Source organism: Mus caroli, chromosome 3 (genome assembly GCF_900094665.2).
Source record: "Mus caroli chromosome 3, CAROLI_EIJ_v1.1, whole genome shotgun sequence".
NCBI lineage: Eukaryota > Metazoa > Chordata > Mammalia > Rodentia > Muridae > Mus > Mus caroli.
In genome coordinates, this window is record NC_034572.1 from 45,195,909 (window position 1) to 45,211,092 (window position 15,184).

Sequence of the window (15,184 nt, forward strand, 5' to 3'; positions counted from 1 at the left end):
CCCCCCCCCCCCAAAAAAAAAGAAAGAAAATGAATTCTGCTTTCAAGTCCCATCTCTAACAAATTAAACCTAGTTTGAGAGCATTGTTCTAGGGCTGATTTCGTGTGGCTGTGCCATTACCTAATACTGCAAGACCCGGAAAGTGAGGAGCCCTAAGGCATCGGCTAAAGCTACTTCCGGCTAACACAAGCTACTTTCAGCTAAGACCTTTACCATCTGGAGATGGGAGAGGCCGGGATCCATGACTTCAAAAGTTCATTTCCACCTCAGCTTCTGTGAAATGTGACCAAGCACTTTGTAACAATCTGGGAATTCTTAGGTGTCCTCATTTCCCCTCGGCCCACAGGGATCCCTCTCAGCAGAACACCCCAGGACAGGAAATCAACCTCAGAAAACGCCTCTGGGAGGCTCGCGGTGATAGCTCAGCGGGTAAGCCACTGGCCTTGCCAACGTGAGGGTGTGGTTTTTGTCCTTAAAAAAAAAAGAAAGACCAGTGTGGTGGTGTGGACCTGTAATCTCAGTCTAGCCTGCTTGCTGAGTTTCAAGCCGGTGAGAGGCCCTGTCTAAAAACCAAACCAACACTGAACACTCAGCAGGCAGAGCTGCTTGCTACCAAGCCTGGTGACCCACCCGAGCTCCACTGTGGGACCCTCGTGTAGGAGGAGAACCAGCTTCTGCAAGCTGTGCTGTGACCTCCACAAACACTGTGGCATGTCTAACCCCACCCAATAAATACATCTATGTAATTTAAAAAACCATAAAAACAAAGTTCATGTCACTGAGGAACAATGGAGCTTTTCTTCTTTATATTCTGCACACATGTACACCACACACACACACACACACACACACACACACACGACTAGGGTGCAGAAAAATAAAGGCATGCAGTAGCAGGTACTCTGAAACCTAGGTCGCATGTCCAGGAACAGCACTGAAAAGAAATATTTACACTCTGGGCTCCATGGCACACACTGGGATCCCAGAGCTCTTGAGGAAGAGGCAGAGGGACAGCGGATTTGAGGGCAGCCAGGTAGTGTTTAAAGAGCAGGAGATGAAGCTCTGTGGTAGAACACTTATCTGGCACTCATGAGGCCCTGGGTTCCCCAGTACCAAAGAATAATTACACATATGATAAATTACCTCGCTTTTTATCTTGGGTTACAGACGACAAGACTCCCTAAAATTACCGTTCCACAGCTTAGAAGTCGACGCCTTTGGATTTCTTTGTTCTTTTCTTTTTTGTCTCCCAGTTCTAGGCAAGCTCTGGCTCTATGCTTATAAATTTTGGTGGAACTCAGAACAGTTAAACTGTACTAAACACCCCAATTAGCCATTTCAGGCAAAATCAAAGATGCAGCTATCAAAGCCTTCTTAGCGGCAGAAAATCATTTCCATAGCAAGCTCAGGACCACACACACCCAGTGTGAGGCTCTATCCAGACCGAGCGGCACCACCAGAATCCCAAAATCTGATTTGCTAACTAACTACACACATGCCCTTATCTCAGGATCAGAGAGGTTAAGAGGTCTCAGTTTCTTGAACTAAGTCTCCGTTGCTTTAACTTAGATTACTGGACACATGCTTTAACCTCTCCTCCAGACTTGCTATTTCATGAAAGACATGTAAATGACTGCACGCGCATGGCACGTGGTGACCAGATAGGGCACCTGAGGTCAGAAGCAGCCAGCAAGGCACATCGGGGAAGGCACTCAGGGAGTCTTGCCCACTCCTGCCTGCTCAGGGAAAGTCTCCTGTGGCTAACAGGGAACACATTTTGGCACACTGGTTCAGATGCTCAGTCTAGCCCATAAAGCTGGAAGGTGTGCCGTCCAATACAACCAATTTGCTGGACCGTTGCCCCTAAGAATCAGTTCCTTGTTGGCTAGCCTCATCTAACCACCAAATTCAAAGTACGAACACGCTCATGCGCGCGCGTGTGTGAGCGTGTATGCGCGTGCGTGGCCATCTGGATAAGCTCTAACTTGTTTTCAGCTCCCACATCCACTTGGCAAGGACTTTACTATCATTATTTTAATCTATCACGTTAAGAGAATGTCTCACAAAGCATAGGAGATATCATAGACAGAGATGTGCACTCAAGGAAACTCTCCTTAGGTGGGGAGGGGAGATCAGCCATTTACAAAAAACATACATTGCTGAATGAATATAAAAATAACCTTGGCACAAAGTGAAAAATGGACCTTTTCCAGAAGAAGAGCTATGATGGAACTGTCAGGGAAACCACGCAGGGGAGCTATGTTCTGGAAAGAGGGATTCTGAGTGGCAGCGTTGATGCAACACCTTGAAAGAGACCCCTGGGGACCAGGGAACTGGTAGGTATTGAATTTGTGCCAGTGTATGTGTGTATATGTGATGTACATGCCTGTGCACATGGGTATATGTGAGCGCAGGCATATACATGCCATGGTCCATGAGGAGGTCAGACTCATGTGGGTGTCTGTTCCTGCCTTCCACCTTGTGTGATGTCATTAAGCTATGTTACGGTTCCTGGGTGGCCATGAAATGAATTTGTGCAAGACAGGAGTGGCCCCTAAATCTGCCATGGCAAAAGATCACTGGACAGACACATCCCAGGCTCGGCACACCTCAGGTTGGCTTCTGCACAGCCACCACAATCATTTCTGGTCACCAAAGCCCTGCATACACGTTGGGGTTACTCTCACCTTTTGCATGAGCTACACACAAGCTTTCAATTGAATTCTTCCATTTGTACCATTTTTTCCTTTGAAATAGTTGGGGATCCCCACGCCCCCCCCAAATAAAACAGAACAGTGAGGGCTACCTGCCGTCAAAGAAGAAGAATTTCCCACGTCCATTCTTTTCTCCATGCACAAAGTTGCCCTCAAATCTGTCCGTGGAGGAGTAGGTGACAGTGCAGAACCCGTGCGGTAACCCGTCATCGTCCAGGTGCCCTGGGGAAAGAGAAACCGTCAGCTCAGGATGGTAAGACAAGTCTCAGAAACTGCCAAGGGGAGGCCAGAAGAGGGCATCAATGCCCTGCATCTGGGATTACACATGGGTTTGAGCATGGGTTCTGGGAGCTGAATTCAAGTAAGAGTAGCAAGTGCCCCTAACTGCTGAGCCGCCGCTCCAGCCTCACTTCCATGTCTTGGGAGGACCAAGTGTGCAGAACTTTCTCAGCCCCTCACCCCCACCCCCACCCTGTTGAAGAATATCTACTTGATGTTTTGTGTACTTCGTGAACTGGCTGGTCCATACAGAAAGGCCGGGGCACGTCTGAAGACATAGAGTTTGCACTGGCTTGCCTTTTCCCTGCGACAGGGATGCATTGTCAGTAGAGCCATCTACACCCTGGTTACCACTGCCCAAGCTCCTAAGGCTCACACTTGGTTACCACCAACTTGTTTCACAAACTCCAGCCCCACCCCATTGGTATCTCCCCATCATCTGGGTGAGAAGATTTTTGCAGAGAAGAGTGAAAAATAAAGCCAGTCATTTCTCTACTGGCTTCTCCCCTGGGTTAACAACTGGGATCATGGGTGCAAACATTCAATACTGTGCAATGCAGGGACATGAAATACTCAATATGGCTTCCGGATGGCCTATTAGCATAAAACACAAACCATGCATGCCACCACGTGAATGCCCGAATCTCCTAGCATTTCTATGTAAGATGATAAAGTCCCAGGCTAAGGACAGAGCTCAGGGGCAGAAGGCTTAGATGGCGTGCCCGAGAACCTAAGCAATACCCAGCCCTGAAAAGTTAAAAAAAAATTAAAAGAGATAGAAGGCTATAGTCTCTTAGAAGAGATGATAAGTGGTCATAAAAAAACAAATGCTCTTTATGTTACTGACGACTGAAACATAAAATCATAGCAAAAAAAAGACCGTATTTTATCACTCTGCTTCTATATGGAATGAGTGACCTGGGACATAGTACAATGATTCAATGCTATTATTTATCTGTGGATTGAGTTACCGAGAGCATTGCACAATAGCACATGCTATGATTTATTTGTTTATTATGTGGATGCGTGTGCCTGCATGAGTTCATGTGCACCACACACATTTGGCCTTCTGAGGACAGATGAGGCCGTTGGAGCCCCCGAAACTGGATGAGAGAGAGCCACCATGTGGGAGCTGGGAGCCCAACTGGAACTGTCTTAGCATGGAGCGGCCTCTTTGGGCCCGTATATGGCTATATAAACACACCGCAGACAGGGTCAGAGGGGAGCCAAGCTAGTCCAAGCTTGCTTTCTTTTGGTAGAAAAACTAAATTACATGATATAATTCTAATAGAGTCATATGGAATAATTTGGACAACTATTTTCTAACCATCTACTGATGACATTCTTTCACTGAAACAGGAAAAAAAGTGCCATTAGCACTCCTATGAATTTAGTGTCCTACTTTCGATTTGGTGGCTATATCAGAATAATTAGGTTAGTCTCTCACGAGAGTAATTACTGATGTGTACGAATACTCCTACAATGGAGAAAGCTGCACACCCTTCAGACTTTAAAAAGAGATTGCTAATAAAATTGTTTTTCTACTGTAGATCGAGAGAAACATCATGATAAACATGGACACGGAGGGGTGAAGGAAAGCCAGTGTAGTGTGCTCCATCTATATTCCTTTCTCCCTGGCCTATATCTGAATCAAACACTACAGGTGCGGGCACCCTCCGCACGGAACTCAGATATTAAAAGTGGACGAAGGTGCCGTGTAACTGAAAGCAGGCAGCGGTCAGTTCTGACCCCAGAACTGATTTTCGTGAGGAAAATAAAAACCCCTGCTCCATGACTGGCTTGTCTGGACCCTTCTGCAACAGGCCAGTGGGGAGGAAACCCTCTACTCTTTGCTGGAGGATTCTGAGTGACACCCACTTCTCTGAGGACCTTGAGCATCTAGAAGGAGAAACACGTGGACGGTGAATCTTCCCTGCTGGTCTGTCTGCACGTGAAAGTTCTGAAGTCTGTCAGACCTCTCTCAGAAGGATTTCCACCTTGACTTGGTTTGTTTTGCATTCTCAGGTGTAAGCAATGCAAAGATTAGAAATTAGAGTGTGTCTGAAATGTCCACATTTACATTTATGGTGTCAGCTTTCCAGACTGCTAAGTAGCTAAACCAAAGAGCAGACCCAAACAACCTGGGTGTGGCAGTACAATTCTGCGATCTTACTACTAGGGCTTAGGCGTTGATCTCCTCAGTGGGCAGCAAGTTTGAGGCCAGCCTGGGGCTGCGTCACATTCAGTCTCTGACACAAAGCACACCAGAGCAGAAGGGAATGAACAAACAACCATAAACAGGGCAAGAGCAACAAAAAGACTTCGGACAAACCTAGGGAAGAGATTAGGATGTTAAAATCCTGCCTCCTCTGAGCACAATTACTGTGAGCGGTCTCAGCGCTCTTCTTACTCAGATGCTGCTAGCCCAGCAAAGTTGTGTGGCATCACAGCTTAAGCAGCCAACCTAACGTCACTCACTATCCAGAGAAGAAAACAACTATGAAGATACTTGTTTGGGGCAGTGGGGGTGGGGGTTGTAAATGCTTTCTTGGTACCTCTTTGAAACCTCAGATGACTAAACACTACCACATGACCTGTGAGAGAAAGCTGATAGCTCTAAATTCGTGCAAGGTTATGGAAAGCTCTGGCCTCCAACCCACCCATCCACTTTCTTTCTAGAGAAAGGCAAACAAGCTGGGAGGCCAAGGGGAACCTTGCTGATGGCAGAGCACGAGCTGCAGCGGTGGTACAGCAGTTAAAGGGCTTTCTGCTTTGTCCTGAGGGCTCTGTGCCAACACCACACTGGGCTGCTCACAAATGCCTGCAACTGCGGCTCCAGAGACCCCACACCCCCTCCTGCCCTCTGGCATACACATAAGCAATATGAATAATTTAAATTAGAAAGTGAAAGAGAAACTTAGGGGAACTAAGAGGATGGCAGGGAAGCATGGGGCGATACATTCAAAGTACATACTCGTACGAAAATAACCTTACATAACCCAAGTAAGAGGAAAAGAAAATACATATTTAAAAAAAAATCAGTATTTCAAGTTGTATGACCATGTAATGACTGTGCACTATTGAGCCAAATGGTTCACTGTGATGACATATCTTCTTAACAAAAACAAAAGCCAAACCACAAACAAACAAAAAACTACCAGCCATGCCCAGGCTCCTTATAGAGAAACGCAAGGAGACTTTGTGGGCAGGCTGCAGAGAATGCCAGGATTCTCAATATCATATCCTGGCTGCAAATTCCAATCCCTTGCCTGTGTTGCTAACTCAGTGTGGAAACTCTAGCCCTTGCTGAAGACTACAGAATGCGCCGAGTCAGCCAACCCCCTTGCAGACCAGTTCCCAGTACACAGAAGGTGGGCACCAGGCCCAAACGCCAGGCCAAACTCACTGGAATGATCACTTTGTGCTAATAACACAGCCCCAGCAAGCAAGGCACCCAGGATCTGTCTACAGAAAGACTGAACCGGTAGCCAGAGAAAAGAAAAAAGTAACGGGTCTGATTTTCTTTCCATTCTGTTCTAAAGACTTTTATCCACCAAGCAAATAGAAACATTTTCCCTAAACTCACCTCTGAGCAGAGGTGTTTTTTCCTTAACTTGATAAGACTGGTCTGTTACGTTGCCCTGGGATCAGAGATGGGTCACTGCCTGCTTCCAACTTAGAAGAGACCTGAGCACTCTGGGTGAATATTTCCCTCAGGACGAGAGACCTTGGCCCATGCTGTTATCTTTGCATACAAAACTCGGCTCCTCCTCTCCCTCAGAAAAATCATTTAAGAAAAGCAAGTTTACTGATGCTGGAAGCAAGCCTTCCTCATGAAGGATACACAGTGGCTCAGACAGGCACAGGAACACAGGTGTGAACTGGCGACGGCTGCGGTTTTCATGTATGGCTCACAGAGAATGGTGAACACTCTGTCCCAGGCCCAGGGCGCAGACACAGATAAGAGACAGGCAGGGCCGGACAGTACGGGGGTTGTTAATAAAATAACCCTGACTGTTTGGAGCGGACGGGGATGCCAGACCATTGGAGCTACGTGTTTTCACTGTGGGCCCTTGTTCTGAGGACTCTGACATTTTCCCATTTTGAGCTCTTTCCCTCAGTGACTCTTACACATTCCCAGGCTTTTCTTTGTCTTTTTTTTCCCCTACCCTCATAACTGCATGTCTGATACCACAAGAGCCTCAGCTATTGCCACATGCCTTCCGACTGCCTAGCGCATCAGTTGCCTGATGCCTGGAAGTTAACTGGCTTCCCACAGAAGCAGGGCAGATACTGGAACCCAAACTGTTTCCTCCTGACACTGAGTCCTTTCCACGGTGTGTGTGTGTGTGTGTTTGTCCACGCGCACGCGCGCGCATGTATTGAACCACCTTGTATTCAGAACTGTACCAGGGCAACAAGGCACAATAATCCCAGCACTAGGGAGACTGAAGAGGATCATGGCTGGTTTGAGGTTAGCTCGGGTTACATAATGAGTTTTAGGAGAGCCAATGATGACAGAGTGAGATGTGCATCCAAGGGGAAAAAATGCATTAATTAAAGAAGAACCTTCACCAGGGCTGCAATGCTGCCAGGAGAGCCAAAATGTGCATCACCTTATAAGACGTCTGACCTCACGCCCTGAAGAGGCCGATGTGGAGAGGCATTAGAGGCAGGACAGAGTGAGCTCCAGACAGAAATCTGGTGTTGGGCTAGGGCTCAGGCAATAGGACCAGACTAAGAACATTTACATCTGAGTTAATGCAAAGCTCAAGCCTGGCTCAGCCCAGGCACACTTGGCTCGTCCTGGTCAGCCAGACTACCCCCCTAAGAAAGGTGTTGATGGGGATTTTGTTTATTGTCCTGCTTGTTCCTGGTCCCAGAACTGATCTTTTTATCTTGCATGTACTTAAAGTGGTATAAAAGCAGACTGGGAAAAATAAACCCTTTTCAGCCTCAGAAAGGTCTGGGGTCACGCTAAAAGTGTTTGTCTAATTGTCTTTTTTTTTTTTCTCCATAATCCTCGTTCCTGCCCTGGAGAACCTGTTGACTGACTGAACTGTCTTGGTCAGGCCTATGTCTTCCTTAGAGGAGGAGGTATAAGAAAAGAAAGTATGTTTGCTGTGGAGGCTGAAAGTCAAGATTCTTTTTCTCCATATATATGTGGAGAAAAAATATATATGGAGGGTGAGTAGGATATATATATATATTTTTTTTTTCCCTTGAAACCTACTCACCCTATATGGCAGAAGCCACCTCAGAAGTGACAGAATCACTGCGAGTGGCTTGCCATTGCACATTAACTGTTGCTTCTCAGCTCAGTCACTAAGTATTTCACATGCTCAATTGACTCAGTAAAGAAAAAAAAATGAGTTTCTAAAAGGAAATGCTGGGCTGGAGAGATGGCTCAGTGGTTAAGGCACTTGTTGCTCTTGGACCAGGGGTTCAATTCTCAGCCCCCTACATGGTGGCTCACAGAGGTCCACAATGCCAGTCCTAGGATGCACATAATGCACAGATGTACATGGAAGAAAAATGTTCACACACACACACACACACACACACACACACACACACACAAAAGACTTGAAAAGGGCAATGCTTTAAAAACATAAGAGATTGCTGAGTATGGTTGTTCATGCCATTTTTCTGTACTCAGGAAGCTGAGGCAGTAGGTCTGGACTACATAGTGAGTTCCAGGCCAACCTGGGCTACATAAATTCTAGGTTAGCCTGGGCTATAAAATACAGAGTGAGACATTGCTGAGAAAAGGAAGGAAGGAAAGGAATGTAGACTCGTAGGAGTTAGAAAGAATGGACAGTTGACAAAAAAGAATTTCACAAGTCTAGACTGTCTCCCTTTGACAGTTATCCTGTCCTTTACTTGACTAAGTTTCTCTGTAAAACGAGGATAATATAGTACCCACCTCCTACGGCTGGATAACATCTGAGCATCACTCAGCATGGAATCTGACATAGTGAGAGCCACAGCGATGCTGATATAATAACAGCTGTGACGAGAAAACCATCAGAAGACAATGTGTGCACAGAGATGAGAGGCACCAGTGTACACAGATGACTTTCTATTTAGGAGAAGGTCACAGCCGTTCATATGTGTTTAGAGATGCGTGCTAGATTTTAAGGAGCGAGCGATGTGAAGTGCCAAGGCCAACACAGACCTGGAGGAAGAGTGAGGGATACAGTTTCCAGCCAGGGCACACGGCAAAGCTGAGCCCAAGATGCTTCCCAGGGCCTTTTCTTCTCTCTTTTGATGTACTTGTTTTATTTTATATGTAGGAGTGTTGGAGCCAACAGAACTGGAGGTGCTGAGGTTCTGAGTTACCACGTGGGTGCTGGGAACAGAATCCAGGTCCTCTTCGAGAGCAGGCACCAAGTCATCTCTCCACCACTTTTTTTTTCACTTTTTTTTTTGAGACAGAATCTATCAATTTTCCAGGTCCAAGCTCTGTTAGAACTCCCAGTCTCCCAGTCTTAAAAAACAATCCTCTCGCCAGGTGGTGGTGGCGCACGCCTTTAATCCCAGCACTTGGGAGGCAGAGGCAGGCATATTTCTGAGTTCGAGGCCAGCCTAGTCTACAGAGTGAGTTCCAGGACAGCCAGGGCTACACAGGGAAACCCTGTCTCGAAAAACCAAAAACCAAAAAAAAAAAAAATCCTCTCTTCTGCCTTCCATGTAACTGGGATAACATATATGCCCCACTATACCTGGCCTTTCTAAGGACTTTAGAATATTAAGTCACTCTTGGGCTAGAGTATGTAGCTCCATGGTATATTGCTTGCCCAACACAACAAAGGAAAGAAGGGAAGGAAGGAAGGAAGAGAGAGAGAGAGAGAGAGAGAGAGAGAGAGAGAGAGAGAGAGAGAGAGAAGGAAAGAAAGTTTTGTTATTGTTCTTTTAAAAATCCAGGAATAGTAATCCTGTTCTGGCAGCATTACATCTGTAATGGCAGCACATCATATCAAAGCCAGCCTGGGCCACAGAGATCGTGTTTCACAGATCCGGAAAAAAAGCAAAACAAGGAAGTTCCTCTACTTGTTTACTCTTAGGTAAAACTGAGTGACTGCCCAAGACAAGCCAGGGTTTAAGCCAGCTGTCCTAGCATAATTATTAATGGTGCCTTTCTTGCTCTAATGAGCTGATTTATAGAAGTGCTATATCTGTCCCCCTCACCTCCCCTACAGTTAAGGTAAAGAAACTTCAGTGTTTTGAATCTACTGGACTAACATGGAACCTGAAAATATACTTTAAACATTTCTTATCATTTTGAGACAGGGTCTTATAGTTCAGGCTGGGTTTGGACTTGCTATGCAGCCGAGGGTGACCTTGACCTCCTGATGCTCCTGCCTCCGCCTCCACCTGCAGGTGAGTATGCCACTGGCCTGGTTTTTGTTCACTTGCCAGTGCTAGGATCATAAACAACAGAGCACATTTTCTAAACATCAGCCCTGGAGAAGGTGGCTTGGGCTGGGGGCACTATCTGTGCTTAAGGGGTTGTTTTTAAAAATTGCAAGTAAAAGAACAGGAGGAGGGGCTGGAGAGATGGCTGAGTGGTTAAGAGCCCCGGCTGCTCTTCCAGAAGACCCAGTACCCACATGACAGCTCACAACCATCTGTAACATCAGTTCCAGGGAATATGACATCCTCGTGCAGACATACATGCAAACAGAAACACCACTGCACATGACATTAAAGAAATAAAAAAATCACCATCATCAACAACAACACAAACAAACCTAAAAAAATACTATTTAGGACAAAAAAACCAGGAAGAATGAGAGCGACAGTGGCAATTTGTTAAGAACACTTTTTCTGTCATAGCAGAAATTTACAAGAAGTCAATAACTTTAGAAGTTAAAGAAGGCTTCCTATGATTGGCTCAAACAATGCTAGCTGGGCCTCATTAATCCCAACACTGGGTTTATTTAGAGAAATATAAGCTCCGTGGATCCGCATTTTAGTCTCTTCAAAAGTTACAAGCAAAACTATGTACTTAAAAGTTGTTAAAAACAAACAAACAAACAAACCAAAAACTAAAATGAAGAAATACATTTTACAACTTAAATTAGAATGGATGCCTTTCCGGAAATTCAAAAAATTATTCTGCTTCATCTCACCCTAAGCCTTCAGCAGTCTGCAAAAGTTATATTTATGGGCACACCAAAGAGGTTTCTCCCAACGCAGCACTAACAAATACATAAGCATATGCATTTGTTAAGCACAGCCACTTTTTCTTTATCGTTTGTCAGACCTGTTTATACAAATGAGATAAAAAACCACATTCAACCATCGACTTAAAATTAGTCAGTTGCTGTGTTTAACAAATTCTGGAACAACACTACGCAATCTTGCAAAACATCACGGGAACACTATCTGGGATAGACTAGGATAAATAATAAATACGCTTAAGAGTGTTTTCCAGTGTTCATTGTTACAAAATCATAACCTCTCAAGCCACAAACAACGAGATTGTATAACGTCGCCACGGACGTTTTATAAGTAGGGGGGCTAAAAAAAAAGAGGCGGAGAAACTCAGCAAAACACGGTGGCGACGAGAGTCGGGGGAGGGGTGCGCAAGAGGGGGCGGAGAAACCTGACACCCAGGCGGTGATATCACCGGCAGCCGACAGCTCGGAATTCAGAAAGTTAAGTGTCACCCAGCAATTTGGGTCCCGGCTGGAGCGTCCGCACAGCGCGTCTGCACCTCGCTGGGAAGCCGGGAGGGGGAAGGGCGAGTGGCTGAGTTCGCCCAGGGGCAGGGTAGCCTGGTGGGGAGCGGCGTGCTCTACCTAGCCATGATTTCATCTCCCCCCCCCCTCCCGGAGGAGCGGCCAAGGCCGCCATGTGCCTGGTGTGCGGCCGGGTGCGTTGCGATGGGAGACCCACCTAGACCCGGCCCTGGTGGCCACGGGACGCAGCGACCCGGCCCTGGTGGCCACGGGACGCAGCGACTCAGCCAGGAAAAGGGAGGTCGGAGAGGGGAAGTCTAGGTGGCTGAAACAACGCTGCCCCGCGGAGATCGCGGGCCTCAAGGGACTGCCCTCCCATCCTCCATCCCCGCAAGGACTAAGGCCAAGGTGCTAGGCAGCGTCGCAACTCCCAGGAAGGATGCTGCCGTGGCCAGGCGGGATGCAGAGGCCCAGCCTTCCCAGGGCGGCGGACCCCGCGGGTCCCCATTCCCCGCCCCTGCCCCGCCGCGCCCCGCACGCTCCCGGCGGCGTGGCGTAGGCAGTGCAGCCCCCGCCTGAGCCGAGCGACCCGCCATCCGCTTAGGGACCGCGGCGGCCTTCGGCTCGGCCCGGCGCGCGTCGCAGACCGCCACTCTTTTGGCGCTTTCCGCCCAGACGCCTGTCCCCACCCCAAGGTCCTGGAGAAAAGCTTGTACCTTCCACGGCTTCCTCCACCACCTCATCGTCGCTATCCATGGCGGCTGAGATCCTACCCAGCCCGGGGCCGTGCGGCCGGCTCCCGTCCCTCTGGGTGCTCCTGGTGGCTGAGCGAGCGCTGGAGCTAAGCCCTGCGAGTTTGGAGGAGGGGGAGGAGGGGGAGGAAGAGGAGGAGCAGTCGGGGCGGCTCGCGCTGCCTCCCCCTACAGTCCTTTCAATTCCTCCGCCAGCCGCCGCAGCCGCAGCCGCCGCCCCCTCTCCCCTCGTCCCCGGTCCCGGAGGCTCTGGGGTGCTGCTGCCGCTGCAACTTTCTCCTGTGATACCCCCTCTTTGTTATGGAGCAGCTGATCCGCTGACATCACCCGGCGCCGGTGCGCTCCCTCCCTCGTGATTGACAGTTCCCTGTCCTTTCCCAGAAGTGAGGATCCTTAGAACCCAAGGCGCTCCGGGGCTGCGCCGCCTCTTAAGACCAGGCAGTGGGCTGGCCCGGCGGCGTTTACCTTTTGGCTTGGTTCACTGTTCGCCAGCCTCGCGGTCCAGGTCGCCGCCCGCTGTTCGCTAGCGCCGGGGGCCTCGAGGGTACCCGCCTGGGGTGGGTGAAGGACTCGGAGCGCCTGATCCCCGCGATGTGCCACCAGGGACTTGGAAATGCGTCATGCTGGGTGTTCCTACCACTATCTCACTCCTGGACAGCTGGAGCGCACTCGGAACTAAGGAAGCCTTTAGTTCCTGAGCTTCTACTTCCTCTTGCCCTAGAGCCCCACTTCACTCGGCTTGCTACTGCCCAGAGTTGCAAAGTGCGGCGGGCCCAGGAGCGCAGGTGCCCCGTCCCCCTTCCACTGCCCAGCGCTGCCTCCACAAGCCAGTTCCCTCGACTCCAGGGGGCGTCCTGCGCCCCGGATTCCTCCCGACTGAACGTTCTACCCAGGAGTCCCCAGTCTCCATCTTCTTTCGCATCTCTAGGCCCCTAGAGAGATCCAGGAATTTATCAAACCCAAATGGCAGCAAGCTGGTCATCAGGCCGCACCCGAGCTTTGGCCGATTCCTTCTCCTTGTCTTGAAGATGGAGCCACCAAGCGGAGAGCCGGAGCCAAGACCCTGTGTCTAGCGCGCCTCCTTCTCTCGCCTCCGGTCCTGTACTTGTGATGTCCCTAGATGTCTCTTTAGTTTCTCCAAGTGCCAAGCACTTCACAGACTCAGGCATCTTTGAGGGAAGAAAACTCCCTTCCCAGCCCAGCCACTTAAAGAGTCATTATGGCGCTACCTCTTACAGGTGGCAGCAAAGGATCTCTTTAAATAGCCGGTTAAATGCATGCGCATGTACACAATGTACTGTGGAATTACCGGGTGCTGGTCTGGCCTTTCTGCCAAGAACAGTCATCGTGGCGGGTGGGAGGGATAGGGCAGGAACCAAAGAAAGTTGTTCCTTTTCGTTTTCTGAACAATAAATGAAGCAGGATTTCAAGTCACTGCCTTTTTTTTTTTTTCAGGATCTCCTGTAGCCCGGTCTCTCACCTCTAACTCACTGTATACAGGAAGACGATTTTGAACTAATCATCCCGCCTCTATCTTCACAGCCCCGTAATTACAAACCTTGGCCAGCATGCTGAATTTATAGTACTGGAGATCCAATCCAGGCTCTTCCATGCTAGGAAAGCAAGCTCTCTACCAAATGAGCTGCACCCCCGCTGGCTGTTATATGTCAGTCAGGGGGGAAAAAAAAAGTAAAAGAAACAGGGCATGGTGGCATTAACTGCCGCACTAGGGAGGCAGAGGCAGGTAGATCTCTGAGTTCAAGGCCAGCCTGTTTGGTGTATAGAGTGAGTTCCTGGTCAGCCAGGGCTATTTAGAGAAATCCTGTCCAAAGGGAAAAACCACTTAAGAGAAAAATTATAGAAACACTAACCCCAAATGCCATCAGAAATGTTAGCTCCATTCTGCGTTTGAAAGAGGAAGGTTGTGGGTGTCCAGTTAGAAGGCTTAGGGTCCAGTCTCCCTCACCTGCAAAGTGTACCAGGGTGGCCACTCTGGGAGTATGGGTTCCTCTTCTGGGCATTAGACACTCAGGCCATATGGGGAGGTACTTCTTTGGTTTAGGCTGGTTAACTCTTTGGACCTTTAGCCTAGGCTACACCACTGTCCACACTGGCTCAGGCTACACTGTCCTGAAATCTTCCATAGCCCTCTGAAGTCTGTCTTGGGATTGATCTCCTTAAGGTCTTCCAGGACAGGTACCAGGGACCTTTGTTAGGCTCCACAGAAATCTACACCTGCAGGGAAATATGAAAGGATACCTTCAGATTATAATTTAATCTTTTTTAAAAAACGATTTGATTTGATTTATGTGTGTGTGTACACACATGCGTGTGTATACGGCTGCATGCTGTGTGTGACAGGCAGTGGTAAGCCCTTGGATGTGGGTGCTGGGAACCAAATGTGGGTCTTCTGAGACATCTGCAGCCCACATAACATCACTTGAAAACATGAATACAGAAACAGGATTGTACTGAGTGTGTGTGCGCACATGTCTGTGAGTGTGTGCTAGACAGAGTCTCTCACTTGCCTGGAACTCATGGAGTAGGGTAGGCCTCAGATACCCACCTGTTTCTGTCTTCCCAGTGGCTGGGTTGCAATCATACACCTCCACACTTGTCTTTTGTTGCTGTGTTGTTTTGAAACCATGGATTCTGGAGTTGGCGAATCTCCCTGGTCCTTATTCAGAGTTTCTGAAAAGGCATTTACCATGCTTCATCCCTTCTGGCTTTGAGCTGTATGATATCTCCCCTT

At 48.4% G+C, this 15,184-nt stretch overlaps 1 protein-coding gene across 1 annotated transcript in view; it reads right to left on the reverse strand.

Annotated features, from left to right (window-relative positions):
* Positions 1-12,709, reverse strand: part of Setd7 (SET domain containing 7, histone lysine methyltransferase) — a 44,368-nt gene extending 31,659 nt beyond the window's left edge. The window contains exons 1-2 of the mRNA XM_021158736.2: positions 12,397-12,709; positions 2,807-2,936 (exon numbers count right to left, since the gene is read on the reverse strand). Of these exons, the coding sequence (XP_021014395.1) occupies positions 2,807-2,936; positions 12,397-12,436 (170 nt within the window). The 5' untranslated portion in view covers positions 12,437-12,709. The remainder of the gene's footprint in view (positions 1-2,806; positions 2,937-12,396) is intronic.
* Positions 12,710-15,184: the final 2,475 nt, after the last annotated feature.